The sequence below is a fragment of the Bubalus kerabau genome, chromosome 15 (assembly GCF_029407905.1).
Source record: "Bubalus kerabau isolate K-KA32 ecotype Philippines breed swamp buffalo chromosome 15, PCC_UOA_SB_1v2, whole genome shotgun sequence".
In the NCBI taxonomy this organism is placed as follows: domain Eukaryota; kingdom Metazoa; phylum Chordata; class Mammalia; order Artiodactyla; family Bovidae; genus Bubalus; species Bubalus kerabau.
The window spans coordinates 18,225,826-18,248,621 of NC_073638.1; the positions used below are offsets into that span (position 1 = coordinate 18,225,826).

General features: G+C 40.5%; 1 protein-coding gene across 1 annotated transcript in view; it reads left to right on the plus strand.

Moving 5' to 3' along the window:
• Nucleotides 1-20,981: 20,981 nt before the first annotated feature.
• The window catches only part of DDX10 (DEAD-box helicase 10), a 303,633-nt gene continuing 301,818 nt past the window's right edge, over nucleotides 20,982-22,796 (plus strand). Inside the window, exon 1 of the mRNA XM_055547820.1 lies at nucleotides 20,982-21,297. Coding sequence (XP_055403795.1) covers nucleotides 21,112-21,297 — 186 coding nt within the window. The 5' untranslated portion in view covers nucleotides 20,982-21,111. The remainder of the gene's footprint in view (nucleotides 21,298-22,796) is intronic.

Below are 22,796 nucleotides of genomic sequence, written 5' to 3' on the forward strand. Positions count from 1 at the left end.
TTTTCTTTCCTTTTCTTTCCTTAAAGCAGAGCAGATTTTCCAAGTAAAAGAAAATGATAACAGAGACAGAGCCTAGGTCAGCAAACCTTTTCTATAAACAGTCAGATAGTGAAGATTTTTGGCTTAGATGGCTCCTCTTATAATTTTAAGTTCTGTCTTTATATAGGCCATATATAAACAACCACAATTATTCCCCCAAATTTTATTTATGGACACCAAAACCTGTATTTCATGTAATATTTTTGTGTCACGAAATCTGATTCTTTGATTTTTTAAAAATGTAAAAACCTTAGGTGGGTTGGATCTGGTCCAAGGACTGTGGTTTGCCAAGTCCTGGTATAAACTGTTTCTTGCACAAGGTCTTATTGCCAGCAGTAGAGTTTGGAATAGTTATTCACAAAAATATATTGTGCCTATATCCTCTGAACTAAACCAGCTGTGACAATAAACAAGGAATTTTAAAATTTACATGAACAAAGAGAGGGAATAAAAGATGAACAAGTGGGCGAAAAAAATGAAGTTTTTGTGAGATATATGGCCATTATAATAAAGTCTCTGAAAAAAATTGTTTTTGGATAACATTACATAAATTTTCACTTCCAGATAATTTTTCTATTTAATGATATAAAATTCATAGGATTTTTAGCAGTTAAATGGGCAAAAATCTCTTTAAGGAGTTTATACCTGAAGATGACAAGTCAGTTTCTGTTTTAGGAATAGATAAACTCCTCTTCCCCTTGGAAAATAAACCCAGGTCTCTTCGGATAAGATCCCTGCAGTTTTGCTGAGCACTGGTGGAGTGGCAGGGATCCTCCTCCGGGAGGAGGGCCCACAGGAACCTGAACCCTTCTACTACCCTCCCCTTTCTCCTCTCCTGGGGCAGCTAATTATTCTAGGGAGCTGAGAGAAGTGACCCTGACTGTCTGTGGCCTCTCGGAACATCTCTGGATATTTGTTTCGGAAACTCAAAATCCAGAACTTAACTCTTTTCTGTGTGTTCTGAGGCACCAGCTTTCCATGTAGATAGTAAATGTAGAATGCTCTAGTTGCCTATGCTGCATAAGGGATTGGAGTGCAAGAAATGAAAGGCAGGGTCAATATCTCAAAATATTATTCTATTTCTTGCATACTTGAATCTGAGGGCTAAAACTGGTAGCTATGCATGTCTCTTAGATGTTACTTTTTCTTAAGGATATCTTTCTCCAACAGTGCTTCTCTGTGTACCCTCCTCTGACAATCCCATCACTCTATGGTGGCTTCCAGATCCTTCCTCCAGTCTTTAACTTTAGACAGTTAGAACTACTGACTTCTGGATATAGCCTTTGGATGGCCCATTGGGCACCCCTGATTCAGTGTGACCAAGACTGAATCTATGATCATCATCCACAAACATTTTCCTTAGTGTTTCCAACTTAGTTGGTGACACCATCATTTTACACAGTCACTCACATTGAAACTCTGAGCTTCATCCCTTTTTCTCAAATTCCATATCAAATTCATCTCCAAGTCTGCAGATTTTATATCCAAAAGGCTTCCTTACAGCCACTGTTCTTGCTCATAGCCTTTTTATGTCATGTCTGGTTTTTATTTCAATAACCTCCATTAAAAGATAAACAGGCATATTAAAATTTTGAGTTTATTTGAGCAAAATCAGAGTTGAATTGGGGAAGCATCAAATCTATGAGATAGAAAGGTGCTCCAAGAAGAGGTATGAAATGAAAAACTTTCATAGGCAGAAGGCAGCAGGTACAAGGAAGTTACACTGAGAAATAAGTAGGTTGGTTGTGGTAAAGTTACTTTCCTTTAGGGAATACCAGGATTCTGTGGGGCTTTCCAGGTGGTAAAGAATCCACCTGCCAATGCTGGAGACTTAAGAGACACAGGTTCCATCCCTGGGTGAGGAAGATTCCCTGGAGGAGGGCATAGCAACTCACTACAGTATTCTTGCCTGGAGAAACCCATCGACAGAGGAGCCTGGCAGGCTACAGTTCATAGCGTTGCAAAGAGGACATGACTGAAGCAACTTAGCATGTATGCAGGGTTCTGTGAGGCAGATAATCTAACTAGTGCTGATCAGATGATTCCTGATTGACTGGTTTAAATTTCCATTTCTTGGAGATCCAAAATTGTAATTAAATCAGTTTGTTGACATTTGACTTAGCATAAGTAACTCCATTTTGGGCCTATTGTCTAGTTTTTAACGGCTCCAAGCCATGTCCCTACTTCTGGTCCTGCTCACCCAGAATCCACTCTCCACATTGCAGATAAAGTGACCTTTCTGAAACGTAAAAGCCCCATCTCCCCCAATTTTTACCACTTGCAGTTAAGCAGTTTGGTGTTAGCCTATCAGGCTTGCTGTCTGTCCTGTCTTTCTAAGCGATGTGAGACACTGCTCCGGCTGGAACCTCTAGGGAGAGTTTGAAGCCCAGATGAAAGTGAAACTGGAAACAAGTTCCAAACAGCAGGCAGAAAGCAGAGATGAGATAAAATCTGGAGGGAGAAAGAGATGATCCTGTGGCTGTGAGAGACAAAGATGGGAAGAATCCCTCTAGGCAACAGTACCCAGTGGGAGGGAGATGTTTATGCAGTGGAAATAGTCCCAAGGGAGCAAAGAGGTTAACAGAAGTGCCATGGAGATGTAGGGAGTTGGGGCCTTTCCTCATACATTTCCTCCTGTGTTTAAATTCCAGTCTTCATTTAAGACTTAGATAAAATGATATTTCTTAGGGAAACCTTCTGTGACCCTACTTGTTGATACTGACACATCAAAGCTTTGAAGAAAATCTACAAACTTTTAGAGTTACTATTGAGTATTCAACAGAGTTACTGGGCTCAAGACCAACATACACGAATCAAGAGAAAAACCTTCTTTACAACAGAAGAAACCTTGTGGAGTATCTTACAGTGAGGTATACAGTACAGCGATCAAAATTGTTTAAAAAAGTTTATCAGTATATCACTTCTACTTAAAAGTATCTCACAAAATAATAGTGTCAATATTCAGAAGATAGGAAAGCAGTAATAATAGTAACCACGTTTGAAGCACACACGCTAAAAGGCTTTAGGCATTATCTCAGTTAATGTTCACGAAATCCCCAGGTATTGGAAACTATGTTCCCATTTCACAGATGAGGATAAGGTTTAGAGAGATTAGATCACTCTGGTAATTACATGGCAAATATGAGCTCGAGCCTGCCTTATCTGACAACGAGATACAGAGCGTAGTGATTAAAACAGTGGAGCTAGACTGGGTATGTGGTCTGGACTGCAGCTCTGCTATTTTCTAGGCAGGTTTTAATAGCTGTTGGCTTTCCTACTCAGACATAGTAAATGTTTGTGTTTATGCTGAAGCAATTTTTACTAAAGTCTTCGTCAATTAAAGTGATTTTGGGCAGGTTACATTGTCTTTTGTGCTTTTATCCTTAAATACTTTCATCTCTTCATAAATATGAGACAGTCCTTTTGAGCTACTTAAGTTCTCCTTCCCTCAGGGTTTACATTTATTGAAATCCATCTGAAATTATTTTTTGTTTGTATTTCCAAATAAAATATTTCTGGTTCCTCTCCAACATCTTAAGTTTCATCATATACAAATGGAGACTCCAATACAAAGTCACCTGTTTTGCTTTCAATACTACCACACTCATATTTTGCTCGTTTACAACATCTTTGAAGGAGGATGAGATTTATATTTTTTCAGCATGTCTCTGACCCCTTACATGTACACTGGACTGAAGTACAAGCACTCTTTGTTTAAAGGGCTTGTTATGTGTGACTATTTCAGAGACCTTGTGTTTGATGACCTTGTGGTGTGCTGCGCGCTCAGATGGTAAAGAATCTGCCTGCAATGCAGGAGATCTGGGTTCAATCCCTGGGTTGGAAAGAACCCCTGGAGAAGGGAATGGCAACCCCTGCCGGTATTCTTGCCTGAAGAATTCCACAGACAGTCCATGGGGTTGCAAAGAATCAGACATGACTGAGCAACTAACATTTTCACTTAAACTTGTATTCATTTTTTCTGTTTTATAGAAAAAAAGTACCTTTCACCATTTCAAGTAAAGTGATGCAACGGGTGAATCAAGATACTAATATTTTTGATTAAAACTATTATTTATGTAGCTTTCATACTCATCATTGATAAAAATGAAGCTGACTCAGTTGATGCCTTGGTCAGTGCCCATAGGCTGTGAGGTGCATGTCCAAGGTATAAGGCTACCAGCCAAAGCTTTTCAACTGTTATTCTTCTTCTCAGCATTCCTCCTCGCTCCAGGAGAGCATTCCCAGAGAAGAGATACTTGAGAGATACTTGAGAGATAAGGTAAAGTGAAAGTTGCTTAGTCGTGTCTGACATTTTGCAATCCTGTAGACTACACAGTCCATGGAATTTTCCAGGCCAGAATATTGGAGTAGGTAGCCGTTCCAGTCTGTCTATGATGTGGGGAGACACAAATTCAGTTTCCCAGCTTCCTTGTCTCCAAGGAGGGTCCTAAGGTGGCATGCAAGGTAAAGGAAATAATTACACATGGAAGCATCCACTTTCTTTTCCTTCTCTATTCTCAGTTTCAGCAGAGAAGCAGACAGCTGACATCCTCCCAAATGCCCTCCCTTTCTCAACAAAACAAAACAAAACTCTTCATAGCTTAATCAAGCTCATTTCCCCTTCTCTCAAAAGAAAGTAGTGCTCCTTTTTTTCTATTATATTCAGAAGGGTTCACATTAGATTTAGCATAAGCAATTAATTTGATTTATTGACCTCTGATTTCTATCACTTCTCTCATTTAAATCCTAAACTCCATGAAGTAGTTTTTAGGGTTTCTATCAGACTCAGAGCAGTTGAGTGCTCAGCTAAAGTCATATAAACATTGAACAAAAAGGCAGAACTCAGACTCCGATCATCTTCAGCTGCAATTATAACAGTCCCTAGTTCCTAAGAGAACACTTTGGGTAAATTCTTAACCTTCCCTGTAGCTGTTCTCTTCCAGGATCATGAGTATCTTGGACATGGACTCCTAGTAGCAGAAGACAGTTATTCCTCTAGGTTTCTGTACTTTCCTGGGGTTACAGAGAATGTGTACTTGGATGTGAGCCTTTCTACATACTCTAGCATATGTTGAGGCAACTTTTTCAAAATTTTGGAAAACATTCTTTCAAAAATATGATAGGATATTTATGTATATTTGCATTATAGATACATTCTAAATAGAATCTATATTCATCTGGTGGTCCTTCATAAGACTATTATAAGTATTGCAGTGGTCCCAATATCCAGACGTTTGTTATCCTGGGCTCTCTAAATAAGAATCTGACTCAAGGCATCACTTTCATGTCAATAACAAAGATAACTTGATATCACATGATTTAAACTGTTATGACAGTTCTCAGGTGTCATTATCTTTTAAGGTGATTTTCTTGAAGAATCAGTGCCCCTCATCTTTGACCCCCCATAAGAACCTTGAAGTAAGCCTCCACAGCCCAAGCAGGATTTTAAATGATGCTCAGATTATCAATGGCGAGCACTTCTCATGTTCTAGAAAGTCAGGGAGTAAGAGTCAAGAGGGAGTCCTTGTCTTCTAACTGCATTGAATGCAAGAGGAAAGCCAGCAGTGCCGTTCTTTGTCTGGAACATCATCATCAGTGGCTAAACAAAGTTCATGTCCAGTTAGAGAAAAACCTAGAAAATCTAGACTGTGCCAGTAATGATTTCAGTCAGTCACTCAGTCATGTCTGACTCTTTGCGACCCCATGGACTGCAACACACCAGGCTTTCTTCTCCTTCACCAACTCCCAGAGCTTGCTCAAACTCATGTCCATGGAGTCAGTGATGCCATCCAACCATCTCATCCTCTTTCGCCCCCTTCTCCTCCTGCCTTCAATCTTTCCCAGCAACAGGATCTTTTCCAATGAGTCAGTTCTTCACATCAGGTGGCCAAAGTATTGGAGCTTCAGCTTCAGCATCTGTCCTTCCAATGAATATTCAAGATTGATTTCCTTTAGGATTGACTGGTTTGATCTCTTAGCAGTCCAAGGGACTCTCAAGAGTCTTCTCCAATACCACAGTTCAAAAACATCAATTCTTTGGTGCTCTACTTTCTTTATGGCCCAATTCTCACAACCATACATGACTACTGGAAAAACCATAGCTTTGACTAGATGGAACTTTGTTGGCAAAGTAATGTCTCTGCTTTTTAATATGCTGTCTAGGTTGGCCACAGCTTTTCTTTCAAGGAGCAAGCGTTCTTTTAATTTCATGGCTGCAGTCACCATCTGTTTTTGGAGCCCAAGAAAATAACTAATGATAGCTTGTGTCTGTTTGTATTGCAGATGACTAGCAGTACAACAATGCAGAAACTAATAATGCAGGCATGCAAACTTTTGCTCACATGCATTTTTGCATGTAGAATGAATCCTTTTCTATGCAACTTAAAAATTCAATCTCAAAGGTTCAACTGTGGTACTATTACCTTGAGATATTTAGGATAATTTACTGATGCATATGCAAATTCTGATAAAGACTTTTAAAATAAACTTTTACCTTTAGACCAGCTTTAGATTTACAAGATTAATGTGAAGATGGTACACAGAGTTCTTACATATACCACACTCAATTTCCCCTATTATTAGCATATTGCAAAATATTTGTCACAATTAAAAAACAACATAAACTAAACTACAAATTATTCAAATCTCTTCAGTGGATGTCTGTTATAGGAGCCTATCTAGGATACCACATTGCAATTAGTTGGGATGTCTCTTTATGTTCCTGTTGGCTGTAACAACGTCTCAGACTTTCCTTATTTTTGATGACCTTGACAGCTTTGAGGAGTACTGGTCAAATATTTTACAGAATATTCCTCAGTTGGTGTTTTACTGATGTTTTCTCATGCTGCTAAGTTGCTTCAGTTGTGTCCGACTCTGTGCGACCCCATAGACTGAAGCTCGCCAGGCTCCCCCGTCCCTGGGATTCTCCAGGCAAGAATACTGGAGTGGGTTGCCATTTCCTTTTCCAATGCATGAAAGGAAAAGTGAAAGTGAAGTCACTTAGTCGTGGCCGACTCTTAGCGACCCAATGGACTGCAGCCTACCAGGCTCCTCTGCCCATGGGATTTTCCAGGCGAGAGTACTGGAGTGGGTTGCCATTGCCTTCTCATGATTGGACTGAAATTATGCATTTTTAGGAGGAAGAGTATACAGTAAAGTGCCATTCTCTTTACATCACATCAAGTGTGAGTGCGTGCCTAGTAGCTCAGTTGTGTCCAACTCGTTGGAACCCTTTGGACTGTAGCCCACAAAGCTCCTCGGTCCCTGGGATCCTCCAGGCAAGAATACTGGAGTGGGTTTCAATGCCTTGCTCCAGGGGATCTTCTGGAGCCAGGGATCGAAACTGTGTCTCCTGTGTCTCCTGTATTGCAGGTGGATACTTTACCCACTGAGCCTTGAGAGAAGACCCACATCAAGAGTATCTACTATGAATGTGACATCACTGTTGCTGTTAATCTTGATCACCTGGCTAAGGCAGTGGTTATCAGCTTTCTTTACTCTAAAATTACTTTTTTCTCTCCTTTTCCATGCTATACTCTTTGGAAAAAAGTCACCATGCACGGTGCAGATTTGAATAGAGAATTATGCTACATCTCCTTAAGGGTAACTACCTACTTAAATTATTTAATATTCTTCTGCATGGGAGATTTGTCTATTCTCCTCCATTTATTTATTTATTCCATCAAGCAATCATTTATTTGTATCAGAAAGGACTTGTGGATATTTATTTTGTGCTTTGGGTTACTATCCAATACAACTTTATTTTTTGCTCAAAATTTTCCAGGTTTGACTGTTGATAAGTCTTTCAGTTGACTCCTGTATCCCTTTGATATACCCCATCATTCGGGGGTTTTGTTTTGTGTTTTGTGTACTTGCTTACTTTCTGATCCTATAAGATGCTCCAGGCTCATCTTGTCTATTTCTTGCCTCACTCCTAGAATAGGCCATTTCTCTAAGGGCCCTAGTTACTTTTACTGAAAAGAGTATTAGAAAAGAATATATGAGAACTAGGTGTGCTATTGAAGTGTCTCTAACACTAATTCATTACAATCAGATTATTCTAGCTTCCTCCCATACAACAGTGAAAAAACTGGTTCCTAATATCCACTGCAAATTTACTTAATTGCTCATTTCCAGTGTACATGTACATTGGTTTCAGAATTGTTAACCTGCACTCCTGTGGGCAGCAACTTGATAAACTGGAGTATAGTGTTTATGTACAGTTCCTTTTGCCAAAGAGTCGGACACGACTGAGTGACTTCACTTTCACTTTCCTTTTGCCTTAGATTTGCAAACTCCATTTCCAAAGTTACTTTGGTCAGCACCTTTCTCACCTACCCTCTTCAGTGAGATTGTTTTAAACATTTGTAATACATTTAGATTTTTTGGTCACTTTCTGCAGTCCATCTGGGATTCCTCTGCCTCCCCCATTTTAATTTTTTTTTTTGGCATACATTTGATGTTTACTCTTTGTGCTGTAAAGTTCTGAGTTTTGAAAAATTGAGATGATAGAGTATGTAGCCTTTTCAAATCGCCTTCTTTCACATAGATAGTACTATGCATTTAAGATTCATCCATGTCTTGTGACTTGAGAGCCCATTTCTCTTTTTTGTTGAATAGTATTCCATTGCACAGAGAAGGCAATGGCACCCCACTCCAGTACTTTTGCCTGGAAAATCCCATGGATGGAGGAGCCTGGTAGGCTGCAATCCATGGGGTCGCTAAGAGTTGGACACAACTGAGCGACTTCCCTTTCACTTTTCACTTTCACGCATTGGAGAAGGAAATGGCAACCCACTCCTGTGTTCTTGCCTAGAGAATCCCAGGGACGGGGGAGCCTGGTGGCTGCCGTCTATGGGGTCGCACAGAGTCGGACACGACTGAAGTGACTTAGCATAGCATAGCATTCCATTGCAAGGATTTACCAGTTTGCTTATCCATTCATCTATTGAAAGATATGTTGATTGCTTCTAGTTTTGGGCTATTATAAAAAATACTAAATATTTACATGCAGGTATTTGTGTGAACACAAGTTTTCAAATTGGTTGAGTAAATACCTAAGAGTACAATTGCTAGATTACATTGAAAGATAACATTTAATTTTATCAGAAGCTGTCTTCCAAAATAGTTGCACTATTTTGCACTCCCACCAGCAGTGAATGAGAGTCCCTACTGCATCTTCCCCAACAGTTGGTATTTTGGGTTTTTTTTTTTTTAGATTTTGGCCATTTTAGTCGGTGTATAATGGCCTGTGAAAAAAGCTGAGCACTGAAGAATTGATGCTTTTGAACTGTGGTGTTGGAGAAGACTCTTTCGAGTCCCTTGGACTGCAAGGAGATCCAACCAGTCCATCCTAAAGGAGATCAGTCCTGAGTGTTCATTGGAAGGACTGACGCTGAAGCTGAAACTCCAATACTTTGGCCACCTCCTGCGAAGAGTTGACTTATTGGAAAAGACCCTGATGCTGGGAGGGATTGGGGGCAGGAGGAGAAGGGGACGACAGAGGATGAGATGGCTGGATGGCATCACCAACTCGATGGACTTGAGTCTGAGTGAACTCCGGGAGTTGGTGATGGACAGGGAGGCCTGGTGTGCTGTGATTCATGGGGTCGCAAAGAGTTGGACATGATTGAGCGACTGAACTGAACTGAATGGTATCTTATTGTTGTTTTAATTTGTAATTCCTTAATATTAAATGATACTGAGCCTATTTTTATATGCTTTTTTAAAAATCTTGTGTCTTTTATGAGATGTCCAAGCAGATCTTTTTCCTACTAAAAAAAGTAGGATATTTTCTTATCATTTAGTTTAAATAATTATTTATATATTTTATTTTTATTTCAACATTTTAAGTATTTCACTCTACTCTCTTCTTACTTACAAGATTTCTAATGAGAAGCTATAATTCTTACCCTGTTCCACTATACAAAAAGTATATTTCTTTTTTCCTCTGACTTCTTTGAAGATTTTCCCTTTGCCTTTGGTTTTTTGCAGTTTTATTACATATGCCTACATGTAGCTCATTTGTTTGTTTGGTTTTGGTATTTATTCTACTTTGTAACTCTAAACTTCCTAGATCTGTGGTTTGGGGTTATTAATTTTGGAATGTTGCAGCCATTATTACTTCAAATATTTCTTCTATTTCCCTTTCTTCTCCTTCTGGCATTCCAGGTGTTCATATGTGATATCTTCAAAAGTATTTGACATTTTTAAAATTCACTTTTCTGATTGTCAAGTTTTGTCTCTATTCAGTTCAGCATGGAGAGCTTTTATTGACTTATCTTCAAGTTTTTATTGACCTATCTTCTTCCCGTGGCTGTCAAATCTGCTGGTAAACCCATCAAAGACATTTTTTAAAAGTTTCTCTTAAAATGATTTTGATTTCTAGCATTTCCTTCTGCTTCTTTCTCAAAATTTCTCTCTGTCTGCTTACATTATTCATCTGTTCTTGCATGTTGTCTGCTTTTTCGATTAGAGACTTTAACATATTAGTCATAGTTATTTTAAATTCCTTTTCTGATACTTGGAACATCTGATTCATATCTAAGTTTGGTTCTGATGCTTGCTTTGCCTCTTTGGACTTTCTTTTCTTGAATATTGACATTTCTTTTCATTTTTCTTTGTTGAAAGCCTAGTGTGTTGTATTAGGTAACAGGAGCTGAGGTGTGTGAGAATTTATGGTCATCTGACTAGGAGTTGAGCTTTGTTTAATGTTTGCTGTAGCTATAGGTGCCAAAGGCATCAGATTCCTCTAGTGTTCTTGATTTTATATCTTCTGTTGACCTTGGTCTGCCCTAAGTTCTCTCAGAGAAGAACTTGTGTCTTGCAGTTTTTTTCAGTTATAACCCATTATTGTTACACTGGAGCCTTGCTGGAGTAGTGTAAGGTGTAAGGAAGGGGGCGTGGTCTACAATCTTCCAATCCATTGCCAACCTTTTATTGGGCCTACGTCTCTTGCCCATGATTTTCACAAGTATTTATTCTTAGATAGCTTTAACTCACTTTAGGTGAGACAGGAAGATGAGAAGGCTGGAGTGAGAGGAATGTCCTTCCCTCATGAACTTGGGACAAGGCTCTGGTAAAGTTGTTATAATAATTATGCTTCCCTAACCCTGGCTAGACTCACAAGGGCATTTTCCTCAGATCTTTACTTTGAGAACCCAGTGGGATTAGCCACCTCCCCTGTTTCCCACCCTCCCTTCTGCCCCCTATCCCCCAGGCCTTTTGCCCTGAGACTGTGGCTCCTACTTATGCTAGTCTGCATTCAGATTCCAACAATTGACCAAAATCATGAGCTAAGTTTGCCTACCAGTTTTTATGACTTTAGCAGCTTCTGCTTCAGATAGGCAAATCTTGGCTATGAGTCTTTGGATTTGTCTGTTTTTCCATAGTTCAGACTGCCAGTTTGCTCTGCAAACTCAGTTTTCTCGTGGGTCCAGGAAATGTAATAGATTTCACTTTGTTCAGCCTTTTTGTCAGTAAACCTGTCCAAGCTCTCTACAGAGGTGAATTGGTAATTTCCTGATAAAGATTCTTATTTAACCTATACAAAATGTAGAAATATGCAGAAATAGTACAAAAGTAGTACAAAGTGGATCCAACCAGTCCATCTGAAAGGAAATCAGTCCTGAATATTCATTGGAAGGACCGATGCTGAAGCTGAATCTCCAATACTTTGGCCACCTGATGCGAAGAACTGACTCATTGGAAAAGACCCTGATGCTGGGAAAGATTGAAGGAAGGAGGCGAAGGGGATGACAGAGGATGAGATAGTTGGATGGCACCACCGACTCAATGGACATGAGTTTGAGTAAACTCCAGGAGTTGGTGATGGACAGGGAGGCCTGGCGTGCTGCATTCAGTGGGGTCACAAAGAGTCGGACATGACTGAGTGACTGAACTGAACTGAACTCAGTAGACAATTAAATTTGAGATCATCTTAAGTAACCAAAGTCAGTTTCATGTTAGGAATAATAAGATTAGCTCCAGGTGAAGATAAACTACTTGTTGTGAAGCTCTTAATTCTTCCTAGAACAGGTTATGTTAGGGGAAATACACTGATTGAAACCGCCCACCCTGGCCAGGCACCATAGTAACCATTTGCATGAGTTGTTTTATGACAGGAGATCCTGATAAGGAACACAGAACTAATAAGCCACCCCCAACCGGAAGAGTTTGGGAAAGGTCTAAAGGAGACACTGTGTGTCCGTCCACTTTGCAGAATCCCTCTCGCTAGCATCCATCTTAGCTGAGCGATGCATGTGACACCAGCAAAGACTGAATTAGAATGATTGGCCAAAGACCACCTGGAAACTAATTCCATCACCATAAAACCGGAGACTGCGAGCCACATGGCAGAGCAGTTCTCCTGGGTTCCCTTACCCTACTGCTCTCCACCCGAGTGCCCTTTCCAGATAAAACCTCTTGCTTTGTCAGCACATGTGCCTCCTCAGACAATTCATTTCCGAGTGTTAGACAAGAGCCCGGTTTTGGGCCCTGGAAGGGGTCCGCCTTCCTGCAACAGAGGAGTTCAGTGATAATACAGATAGAAATTAGAAATATTTTTCAGTGCCAAACTGGAATACAATACCAGTGGTTGGTGACCCTGGACATGTCATTTAATTTTTCTTAGCTTCAGTTATTGGAGAAGGCACTGGTGACCCACTCCAGTACTCTTGCCTGGAAAATCTCGTGGAAGGAGGAGCCTGGTAGGCTGCAGTCCATGGGGTTGCTAAGAGTCGGACACGACTGAGCGACTTCATTTTCACTTTTCACTTTCATGCATTGGAGAAGGAAATGGCAACCCACTCCAGTGTTCCTGCCTGGAGAATACAGGGATGGGGGAGCCTGGTGGGCTGCCATCTATGGGGTCGCACAGAGTTGGACATGACTGACGTGACTTAGCAGCAGCAGCTTCAGTTATCTTATCTGAAAAATGGGTTGTTGTAGGGTTTAGAGATAATGTATGTTATGAATCTAGCAATGCATAGCACTTACTAGATGTTCAATAAATGTTGGCAGTTACTTTTAAATGAAAATAATGTGATAGAAGAAATAATTCAAAAGTGTTTCAGATAATTTGAGGAGTACTAATTGTAGGCCATGTTCTAAAAGCTTATTGTTACAAAGGCAGATAAACTCACAGGAAAACCAACTACTTGTTGGCTATAAAAACTCAGATTAGGGCATCCCTGGTGATTCAGTGGTTAAGAATCCATCTGCCAATACAGAGGACACGAGTTCAATCCCTGGTTCAGGAAGATTCTATTTGTGGTTGGACACCTAGCCAGTACACTGCAACTACTGAGCCAGCATGCCTAGAGCAACGAGAACCCTACACACTGCAATGAAGAGTAGTCCCTGCTTGCTGCAAGTGGAGAAAAGCTAAAAGCTAAGTACAGCAAGGAAGACTTCCCACTCCCCGCCCCCGGCGGCCACAAACCAGAAAAAAGCTCAGATTTTATTTAGTCTAACCCTAAGAGAAAGATACTCGTACCCGTACAACGAGAGGTTGATCTGCATCTACTGCAGCAAGTCCTTCAACCAGAAGGGAAGTCTTGACCGGCACATGCGACTCCACATGGGAATCATGCCCTTTGTATGCAAGTTCTGCGGAAGAAGTACCCGCGGAAGGACCAGTTGGAGTACCACATCCGGGGCCATACCGATGACAAGCCATTCCGCTGTGAGATCTGCGGGAAGTGCTTCCCTTTCCAAGGCACCCTCCACCAGCACCTGCGGAAAAACCACCCCGGCGTGGCAGAAGTCCGCAGTCGCATGGAGTCCCCAGAAAGAACAGACGTGTATGCGGAACAGAAACTAGAAAACGATGTCTCGGCTTCAGAGATGGCTCTGGATTCCCGGATGGAAATTCACACAGTGTCCGATGCTCCTGATTAAGATGGTTAAAAAAAAAAAAAAAGTGCACCCACGCAAAGCACATTGATCAATGCCTATTTGTGATTTGCTTTGTTAACATCTTTGGTTTTCCCAACCATCTGGAAATCTCTTGGTCTCTTGGCAGTTTTTCTAAGGTTTCTGGAAGGAACACTTCATGGTGTTTATCCTTTCCCGCCCCTTGCCCTCCCTCCCCCAAGGAGCTCAAACCATGAAGGGCAATGTATCCAGGGAATACAGGCTGACAGTATTCTTCTTCGGCCGAACTCTTCATTTAAAATCTGCCAGTGATTTAGGTATGTCAACTGGTGGACTCTCCGTTTCTGCCAAGAGGCATAGTCTCTCATTGTGTGCACTGGCGCCCCTGCATTTCCATGGAGAGAGACTGGGATGCCGTCAGCTGATACAAATGGGTAACCTTTTCTAATTTAAAATTACTTTTAGGGGGTAGTTAGACAAATTTATATATATACATAATAAAGCGATTATTATATATATAGTATATATAATTCTCAAATTTGATTTTATTCTGGTTGAGGTGAATGTAAGAGGAATATATAATTTAATACAATGTGAACAGGGCTTTGGACTCTGTCTCGTCCCTACCTAATATGTTAGGGTTTTGCCCCTTTGTTTTCCTTATGAAAGAATGTTAATAGGTTTCCATACATATATTAATCATTGTGTCCAAAAGCAAGCAAAGCAAATCAAAGTGTTCATAGCTCTGCTTCATAACAAACACATAAACCAAATGCCATAAAACGTATTCAACTCTAGTTGGAAACCATTTGGAATTTTTGTTAGTTGTCCAGTTAGGTAAGCTGGATGACCCGTGGTGCTGACCTTTTTACATATTGTAGTGTTATATTCGGAGAAGGCAATGGTACCCCACTCCAGTACTCTTGCCTGGAAAATCCCATGGATGGAGGAGCCTGGTAGGCTGCAGTCCATGGGATCGCTAAGAGTCGGGCACGACTGAGTGACTTCACTTTCACTTTCATGCATTGGAGAAGGAAATGGCAACCCACTCCAGTGTTCTTGTCTGGAGAATCCCAGAGATGGGGGAGCCTGATGGGCTGCCGTCTATGGGGTCGCACAGAGTCGGACACGACTGAAGGGACTTGCAGCAGCAGCAGCAGCAGTGTTATATTAGCCAACCCCAAAGGAGCAGTGGTTTTCATTGTTTTTACTGGCCACTGAATCTACCTTCCGGAGAAGGCAATGGCACCCCACTCCAGTGCTCTTGCCTGGAAAATCCCATGGAAGGAGGATCCTGGAAGCCTGCAGTCCATGGGGTCGCTGAGGGTCTGACACGACTGAGCGACTTCACTTTCACTTTTCACTTTCATGAATTGGAGAAGGAAATGGCAACCCACTCCAGTGTTCTTGCCTGGAGAATCCCAGGGATGGGGGAGCCTGGTGGGCTGCCGTCTGTGGGGTCGCACAGAGTTGGTCACGACTGAAGCGACTTAGCAGCAGCAGCAGCAAGAGAAAGATAGCACGTGGTCCTAGATTGCCACCTGCTGGCCATGACCAACTAGCTGCTGCTGCTGCCGCCAAGTCGCTTCAGTATTGTCCGACTCTGTGCAACCCCATAGAACAACTAAAAAGACCTAAATTTCAATTTCTCACTAAGTGAAAAATGTGATAGAGGATTACTTCCTTTCAGACAAATGATTAGAGCAAGAACGCTCAAGTATTTTTATTAGTAGACTTCTTTATCAGAATCCTTATGTGTGAGAGCTAGTAAGTTTTATTGATAACATCCCTGAGTGGAGATGATTTTGTTAGGCTGTTAGTATTTTCTATGGCTCAAATGTGATTCAAGGGCATATGGAGACTATTCATTACTATTTTCTTTTCATATGTTAATCTTTCTGAGTTTTATTATGGTGTAACCTCAGTGGCATTAAACTGGAATTGATTCAAATTATATATATATATATATAAAATTATAATCAGCTTCAATTATTATGAAGTGAAGTGAAGTGAAAGTCGCAGAGTTGTATCCAACTCTTTGCGACCCCATGTACTGTAGCCTGTCAGGCTCCTCTGTCCGTGGAAATATGCAGGCAAGAATAATGGAATGGGTTGCCATGCCCTCCTCCAGGGGATCATCCTGACTCATGGATAAAACCCGGGTCTCCCGCATTGCAGGCAGATTCTTTACCATCTGAGCCATCAGGAAAGTCCCAGTTGTTATGATTAATTATAATCTATTAGACCAGAGGTTCACAAAAAGCAGTGTGCAGACTGGTTGATCTGGCTGATCACTTCAGATTGTTTAGTTTCTACTTCATACTTGCAGAATTAGAGTATTTTTTAGTGTTATTTATTTATTTATTTAACACCAAAAACATTTTGTATTGGGGGGTAGCTAATTAACAATGTTGTGATAGTCTCAGGTGATCAGTGAAGGGATTCAGCCATACATATACATGTATCCATTCTCCCCCAAACCCCTCTTCCATCCAGTCTGGCACATAACCTTGAGCAGAGTTCCATGTGCTATACAATAGGTTTTCATTGGTTATCCATTTTAAATATAGGAGTGTGGACATGATCTTCTCAAAGTCCCTAGCTCTTCCTTCCACCTGGCAACCATGAATTTGTTTTCTAAGTCTGTGAGTCTCTTTCTGTTTCATAAGTAAGTTCATCTATATCATTTCTTTTTAGATTCCACACAAAAGGGATGCCATATTATATTTCTCCTTCTCTAGCTTACTTTACTTAGTATGACACTCTCTAGGTCCATCCATGTTGCTGTAAATGGCCTTATTTCATTCTTTTTATGGTTGAGTAATATTCCATTGTGTAGATGTACCACATCTTCCTTATCCATTCCTCTGTCAATGGACATTTAGGTTGTTTCCATGTCTTGGCTACTGTAAACAGTGGTGCAATGAACAGTGAGGTGAATGTATCATTTTGGGCCATGTTTTTCTCTGGATATATGCCTAGGAGTGGGATTGCAGGGTCATATGGTAGCTCAATATTTAGTTTAGTCTATTTAGACCCTCCATACTGTTTTACATAGTGGCTGTACCAGTTTACATTCCCACCAACAGTGGGGGAGGGTTCCCTCCTTTTCACACCCTCTCCAGCATTTTTTGTTTGTGGATTTTTTGATGATAGCCATTCTGACTTGTGTGAGGTGATATCTCATTGTAGTTTTGATTTGCATTTCTCTAATAACTAGCGATGTTGAACATCTTTTCATGTGTCTATCTTTGTATGTCCCCTTTGAAGAAATGTCTATTTAGGTCTTTTGTCCATTTTTTGAGTGGGTTGTTTATTTTGATGCTATTAAGTATCATAATCTGTAAATTTTGGAGACAAATCCCTTATTAGTCATATCATTTGCAAATATTTTCTCCCAACCTGTGGGTTCCTTTTCTTTTTGTTTATTGTTTCCTTTATTGTGCAAAAGCTTTTGAGTTTAAGTAGGTCCCATTTGATTATTTTTGCTTTTATTTCCATTATTCTGGGAGATGGGTTGAAAAAGATGTTGCTGTGATTTATGTCAGAGTGTTCTGTCTATGTTTTCCTCTAGGAGTTTTATAGTGTCTGGTCTCACATTTAGATCTTTAATTCATTTTGAGTTTATTTTTGTGTATTGAATTAAGAATGATTTAATTTCATTTTTTATACATATAACTGTCTAGTTTTCCCAGTACCATTTGTTGAAGAGACTGTCTTTCCTGCATTGTGTAGTCTTGCCTCCTTCCTCATAGATTAATTGACCACAGGTGCATGGGCTTATCTCTGGGTTTTCTATCCTGCTCCATTGATCTATATTTCTATTTTTGTGCCAGTACCAAATTGTTTTGATCACTCGAGCTTTGCAGTATAGTCTGAAGTCAGGAACCCTGATTCCTCCAGCTCTGTTTTTCTTTTTCAAGATTGTTTTGGCTATTTGGAATCTTTTGTGTCTCTTTACAAATTTTGAGATTTTTTTGTTCTATTTCTGTGAAAAAATGCCACTGGTAATCCGATAGGGATTGCACTGAATCTGTAGATTGCCTTGGGTAGTATAGTTATTTTGATTGAGAAATAACTTAATAATCAGTATTAAGGATAATACTGATTCTTCCAATCCACGAACATGGTATATCTTTCCATCTGTTTATGTCTTCTTTGATTTCTTTCACCAGCATCTGATAGTTTTCAGAGGACAGGTATTTCTGTCCTTAGGAACAAATGTGTGTATAGACAAGCTAATTGATTCATGACTCCTGACTGTGGCTTGCAACAGAGCAGCTGTGGTGGGCCAGAACTTCTTGGTCTTCTGTTAAATAGTTTATGTGTTCTAGCCAATTAGACAGATATATTTTTGTTGTTGAAAATGTCAGAGAGGTTTCATAACCTCTGGCTGTCTGGGATTAAGGTGGGTGCAGGTTGGCTCTGCCAAGTTTTAGAGGACATGAATTAAAGAAGATGGAACCAACTTAAGATGCAATTTCTGAAATTCCAAAGAAGTATTGTGCCCTAAGAATGACTTCAAACTGATGATGTTGATAAGATACAAAGAAACAGAGGGATTTCTTTTTCTGAACAAACATATGCTTTGTTAATTTCCTTTTCAGTAAAAAGCTGACATATAATTGAATTAATTTACCGTAAATTGTTTGCTATTTTTACATGATAAGAGGACTTAGATGGAATCATCTTTTAGCTTCCTAGGCCAAGTTATTCAGCTGTTGTGGGACTCTCTTGAAATTAAATAATATTTAATTTCAGTAACAATGTAAAGAAGCAATTACATTATAGACAGAAGAAAAACTTAAATAAAGAACTACTATTAAAGAGATTCTGTGCCTGGAAAAAAATTGATTGGTAGCAGTTAACTCTGAAATGTATTTTAGTAAAACTATCAAGTTTTTAAAATTGAAGTATCATTGATGTACAATATTATATAAATTAAAGGTGTACAATATAACGAGTCACAATTTTAAAGGTTATACTCCATTTATAGTTATTATAGAATATTGGCTATATTTCCTGTGTTGTACTTGTGGCTTATTTTAAACCTAAATAGTTGGTGCCTCTTAATCACCTACCCCTATGTTGCCACTCTTCACTTCCTTCTCCCCACTGGTGACCACTAGTTTGTTCTCTATATCTGTGAGCCTGCTTCTTTTTTATTTTATCCACTAGTTTGTTGTGCTTTTTAGATTCCATATATAAGTTATATCATACAGTATTTGTCTTTCTCTGTCTGACTTATTTCACTTAGCTTAATGTGCTCCAAGTCCATCCATGTTGCTGCAAATGGCAAAATTTCATTCTTTCTTTATGGCTGAGTAATATTCCATTGTATATGGATGGGATATACATTGTGTATATTCCATCATATACACATATGTGTCTGTATATATATATATACACACACACACACACACATATATGTATATGTATGTATGTACACTACCATTTGTTATTCATTCATCTCTTGATGGATATTTAGGTTGCTGCCATATCTTGACAATTGTGAATGATGCTGCTATGAACATTGGGGTGCATGTATCTTTTTGAACTAATGTTTTTTCTTTTTTCCAGATACATACCCAGAAGTGGAATTGCTGGGTGCTATGATAGTTCTATTTTTAGTTTTTAGAGAAACCTCCATAATGTTTCCCAGCTGCACCAATTTGCATTCCCATCAACACTGTATGAGGGTTCCCTTTTTCCTACATTCTTACCAACATTTGTTATTTGTTAAAACTCAGATTTGTTTTTTAAACAAAGTGGGGGGGAATCCTCTGATTCTGCAGTCAAAACAAGATCCCCAAAGTACATATTTTATCACAATAATTTAGCAATTAGATGATTATGTAACAGTGCATGGTTCCTTGTTCTCATAAAATGTCATTAGACAAAAATAGTCAATGTTGAAATTTAGCAGTTTTTTGGGGTATATATTCTTTCAAACTTTTACACATTTGAGATAAAATACAAAGCTTTTACGTTATTTCTTGCAATGAAGACCCAACACAGTTAAATAAATAAATACATATTAAAAAATAAAAAGCAGCACAGGTGGAAGTTTTGGAAACTTTTTTATTTTTTTTTAATTTTATTTTTAAACTTTACAATATTGTATTAGTTTTGCCAAATATCGAAATGAATCCACCACAGGTATACCTGTGGAAACTTTTTTAAAAATAGAAACTTTCTAAAACAGTGAAAACTTAGTAGATTCTGTTTATTGTACCTTGAAGGAATTTGTTCTTATTAAAAACTATCAATGAATGAAAAAAATGCAAATGGGTGCAGAGATTGGTATTTATCATGTTTCAAGAAATGATAAAGAGAATGAAAATGTATGTCAGCAAAATGTTAACCATTCAAAACTGAAGTTGGATTTCAAAAGCATACATGCAACTGTTAGTGCTATGGAATAAAGACTATGTACGTGCTCATTCGTTCAATCGTGTCGGACTCTGCGACCCCATGGACTGTAGCCCGCCAAGCTCCTCTGCCTATGGGATTTTTTAGGCAAGAATACTGGAGTGGGTTGCCGTTTTCTGCTCCAGGGCATCTTTCCGACCCAGGGAATGAACTTGCGTCTCCTAAGTGTATTCTTTATCACTGAGCCACCTGGAAGCCCCATAGACTCTATACTTAGAGGGTAAAATATTAAAAAACAACAACAAATAATTAACACAACAGCAAATCATTCCGCTCCCTGGGCTGAAACGTGCAAAACGAGGATCACAATTCTAATCCACAGATTTTGTGTGCGTGTATACTGGGGTTTGGGGGGTGTGTATTAGCCTGCGGTTTGCCAAGGAAAAGGCAGGGCAAAGTAACAGCCTTTTAAGAGTTAAGTTGTATGACGTCACCATAGTAACAGCAAGCAGGGCTCGTGCACCTCGTGCTTTAGGAGCCACTCAGCCCCGCCCTCTTCCTCAGACTGCCCCTCCTCTACTTCCGCCCGAGACTGATCCGCTCCGCCCCCGAATTCCAAGTCGCCAATCACCATTCAGTTTTCCCTGGCCGTGGACGGCGCGTGCCCCGGTTTTAAAAGCCCGGGGGCGGGCTTCTGGTTTCGCGCCTGCGTAGTCGTGCTCTCGCCCCACGCCGGTTCCGCGTCCTCTCAGTGCGTTATCTCCGTGCCTGGCCAGAGCGGTCTCAAGTCTCACCGAGGTGTGGGCTGTCGCCGCCGCCTCCCTGATGGGAAAAACCGCGGACTCTCGGGCTACGGGAGCCCGGCCCGACCCGGTGCGGAGCTTTAATCGTTGGAAGAAGAAACACAGCCACAAGCAGAGCCAAAAGAAGCAGTTGAGGAAGCAGCTGAAGAAACCCGAGTGGCAGGTCGAGCGCGAGGTTATCAGCCGCCTCATGCAGAATTACGAGAAGGTGAGGCCGGCGCCGGGGAGGGGGCGCGGGGCCGCATGTCCCTGCCGCACTGGGCCGCATGGGCGAGCGGGCTGACCGGTCACTGGGACCTTGCCTGGGGAGCAGGAGAAGGGGGTGGGATGAGAGGTGCCCCGTTGAGGCCACAGGTGGTCTGCTGGGTGCCAGCCCAGGCCTCCTGACCGACCAGGCCGCCCTCTGGCTCACTACAGCGGTTTTGCTAAAATGGGGAAAATGTAGTAGTGCTTAAGCATAGGGAGATTAATTGCTATAATGTCTTTAAAAGGAATAATAGTATCTACCTTCATTAGTTATGGGTATTCTTGTTATTCAGTCTCTTAAGTCGTGTCTGACTCTTTGTGACCCCATGGACTGTAGCCCACCAGGCTCCTTTGTCCATGGGATTCTTTAGGCAAGAATACTGGAGTGGGTTGCCATGCCCTCCTCCAGGGGATCTTCCCAGGTCAAACCCAGGTCTCCCACATTGCAGGCGGATTCTTTACCATATGAACCACCTTGGAGGCTCACTATCATCTGGAGTTTCCTCAGATTCATGTCCGTTGAGTTAGTAATGCTATCTAACCATCCTCTGCCTCTCCCTTCAATTTTCCCAACATTAAGGTCTTTCCCAATGAGTTGGCTCTTCACACAGGTGGCCAAAGTATCAGAGCTTCAGCATCAGTCCTTCCAGTGAATATTCAGGGTTGACTGCTGATAGGGCTGACTGGTTTGATCTCCTTGCAGCCCTAGGGACTCTCAAGAGTCTTCTCCAGCACCACAGTTCAAAAGCATCAATTCTTTGGTGCTCAGCCTTCTTTATGGTCCAACTTTCACATCCGTACATGATACTGGAAAAACTATAGCTTTGACTAGATGGACCTTTGTTGGCAAAATGATGTCTCTGCTTTTTAATATGCTGTCTAGGTTGGTCATAGCTTTCCTTCCAAGGAGCAAGTGTCTTTTAAATTCATGATTACAGTCACTGTCCACAGTGATTTTGGAGCCCAAGAAAATAAAATCTGTCACTGTTTCCACTTTTTCTCCTCCTTCATGTTTGCCATGAAGTGATGGTGCTGGATGCCATGATCTTAGTTTTTTGAATGTTGAGTTTTAAGTCGCCTTTTCCACTCTCCTTTTTCACCCTCATCAGGAGGCTTTTTAGTTCCTCTTCATTTTCTGCCATTAGAGTGGTATTATCTACGTATCTGAGGTTGTTGATATTTCTCCTGGCAATCTTGATTCCAGCCTGGGGTTCATCTAGCCTGGCGTTTTGCATGATGTACTCTGCATATAAGTTAAATAGGCAGGGTGACAATATATAGCCTTACTGTACTGCTTTCCCAAGTTTGAAAGTTATGAATGGTTAGTAAGTATGCATGTAAAGTGTGCTGCACAATGTCTGACACATAAATTTCCCACATATTACCTGTTATATTTTTATTACTACCACTGTATACACAGCACCTCAAGAAGCCATTGTAAGGTAAATTACTCTTAGATTA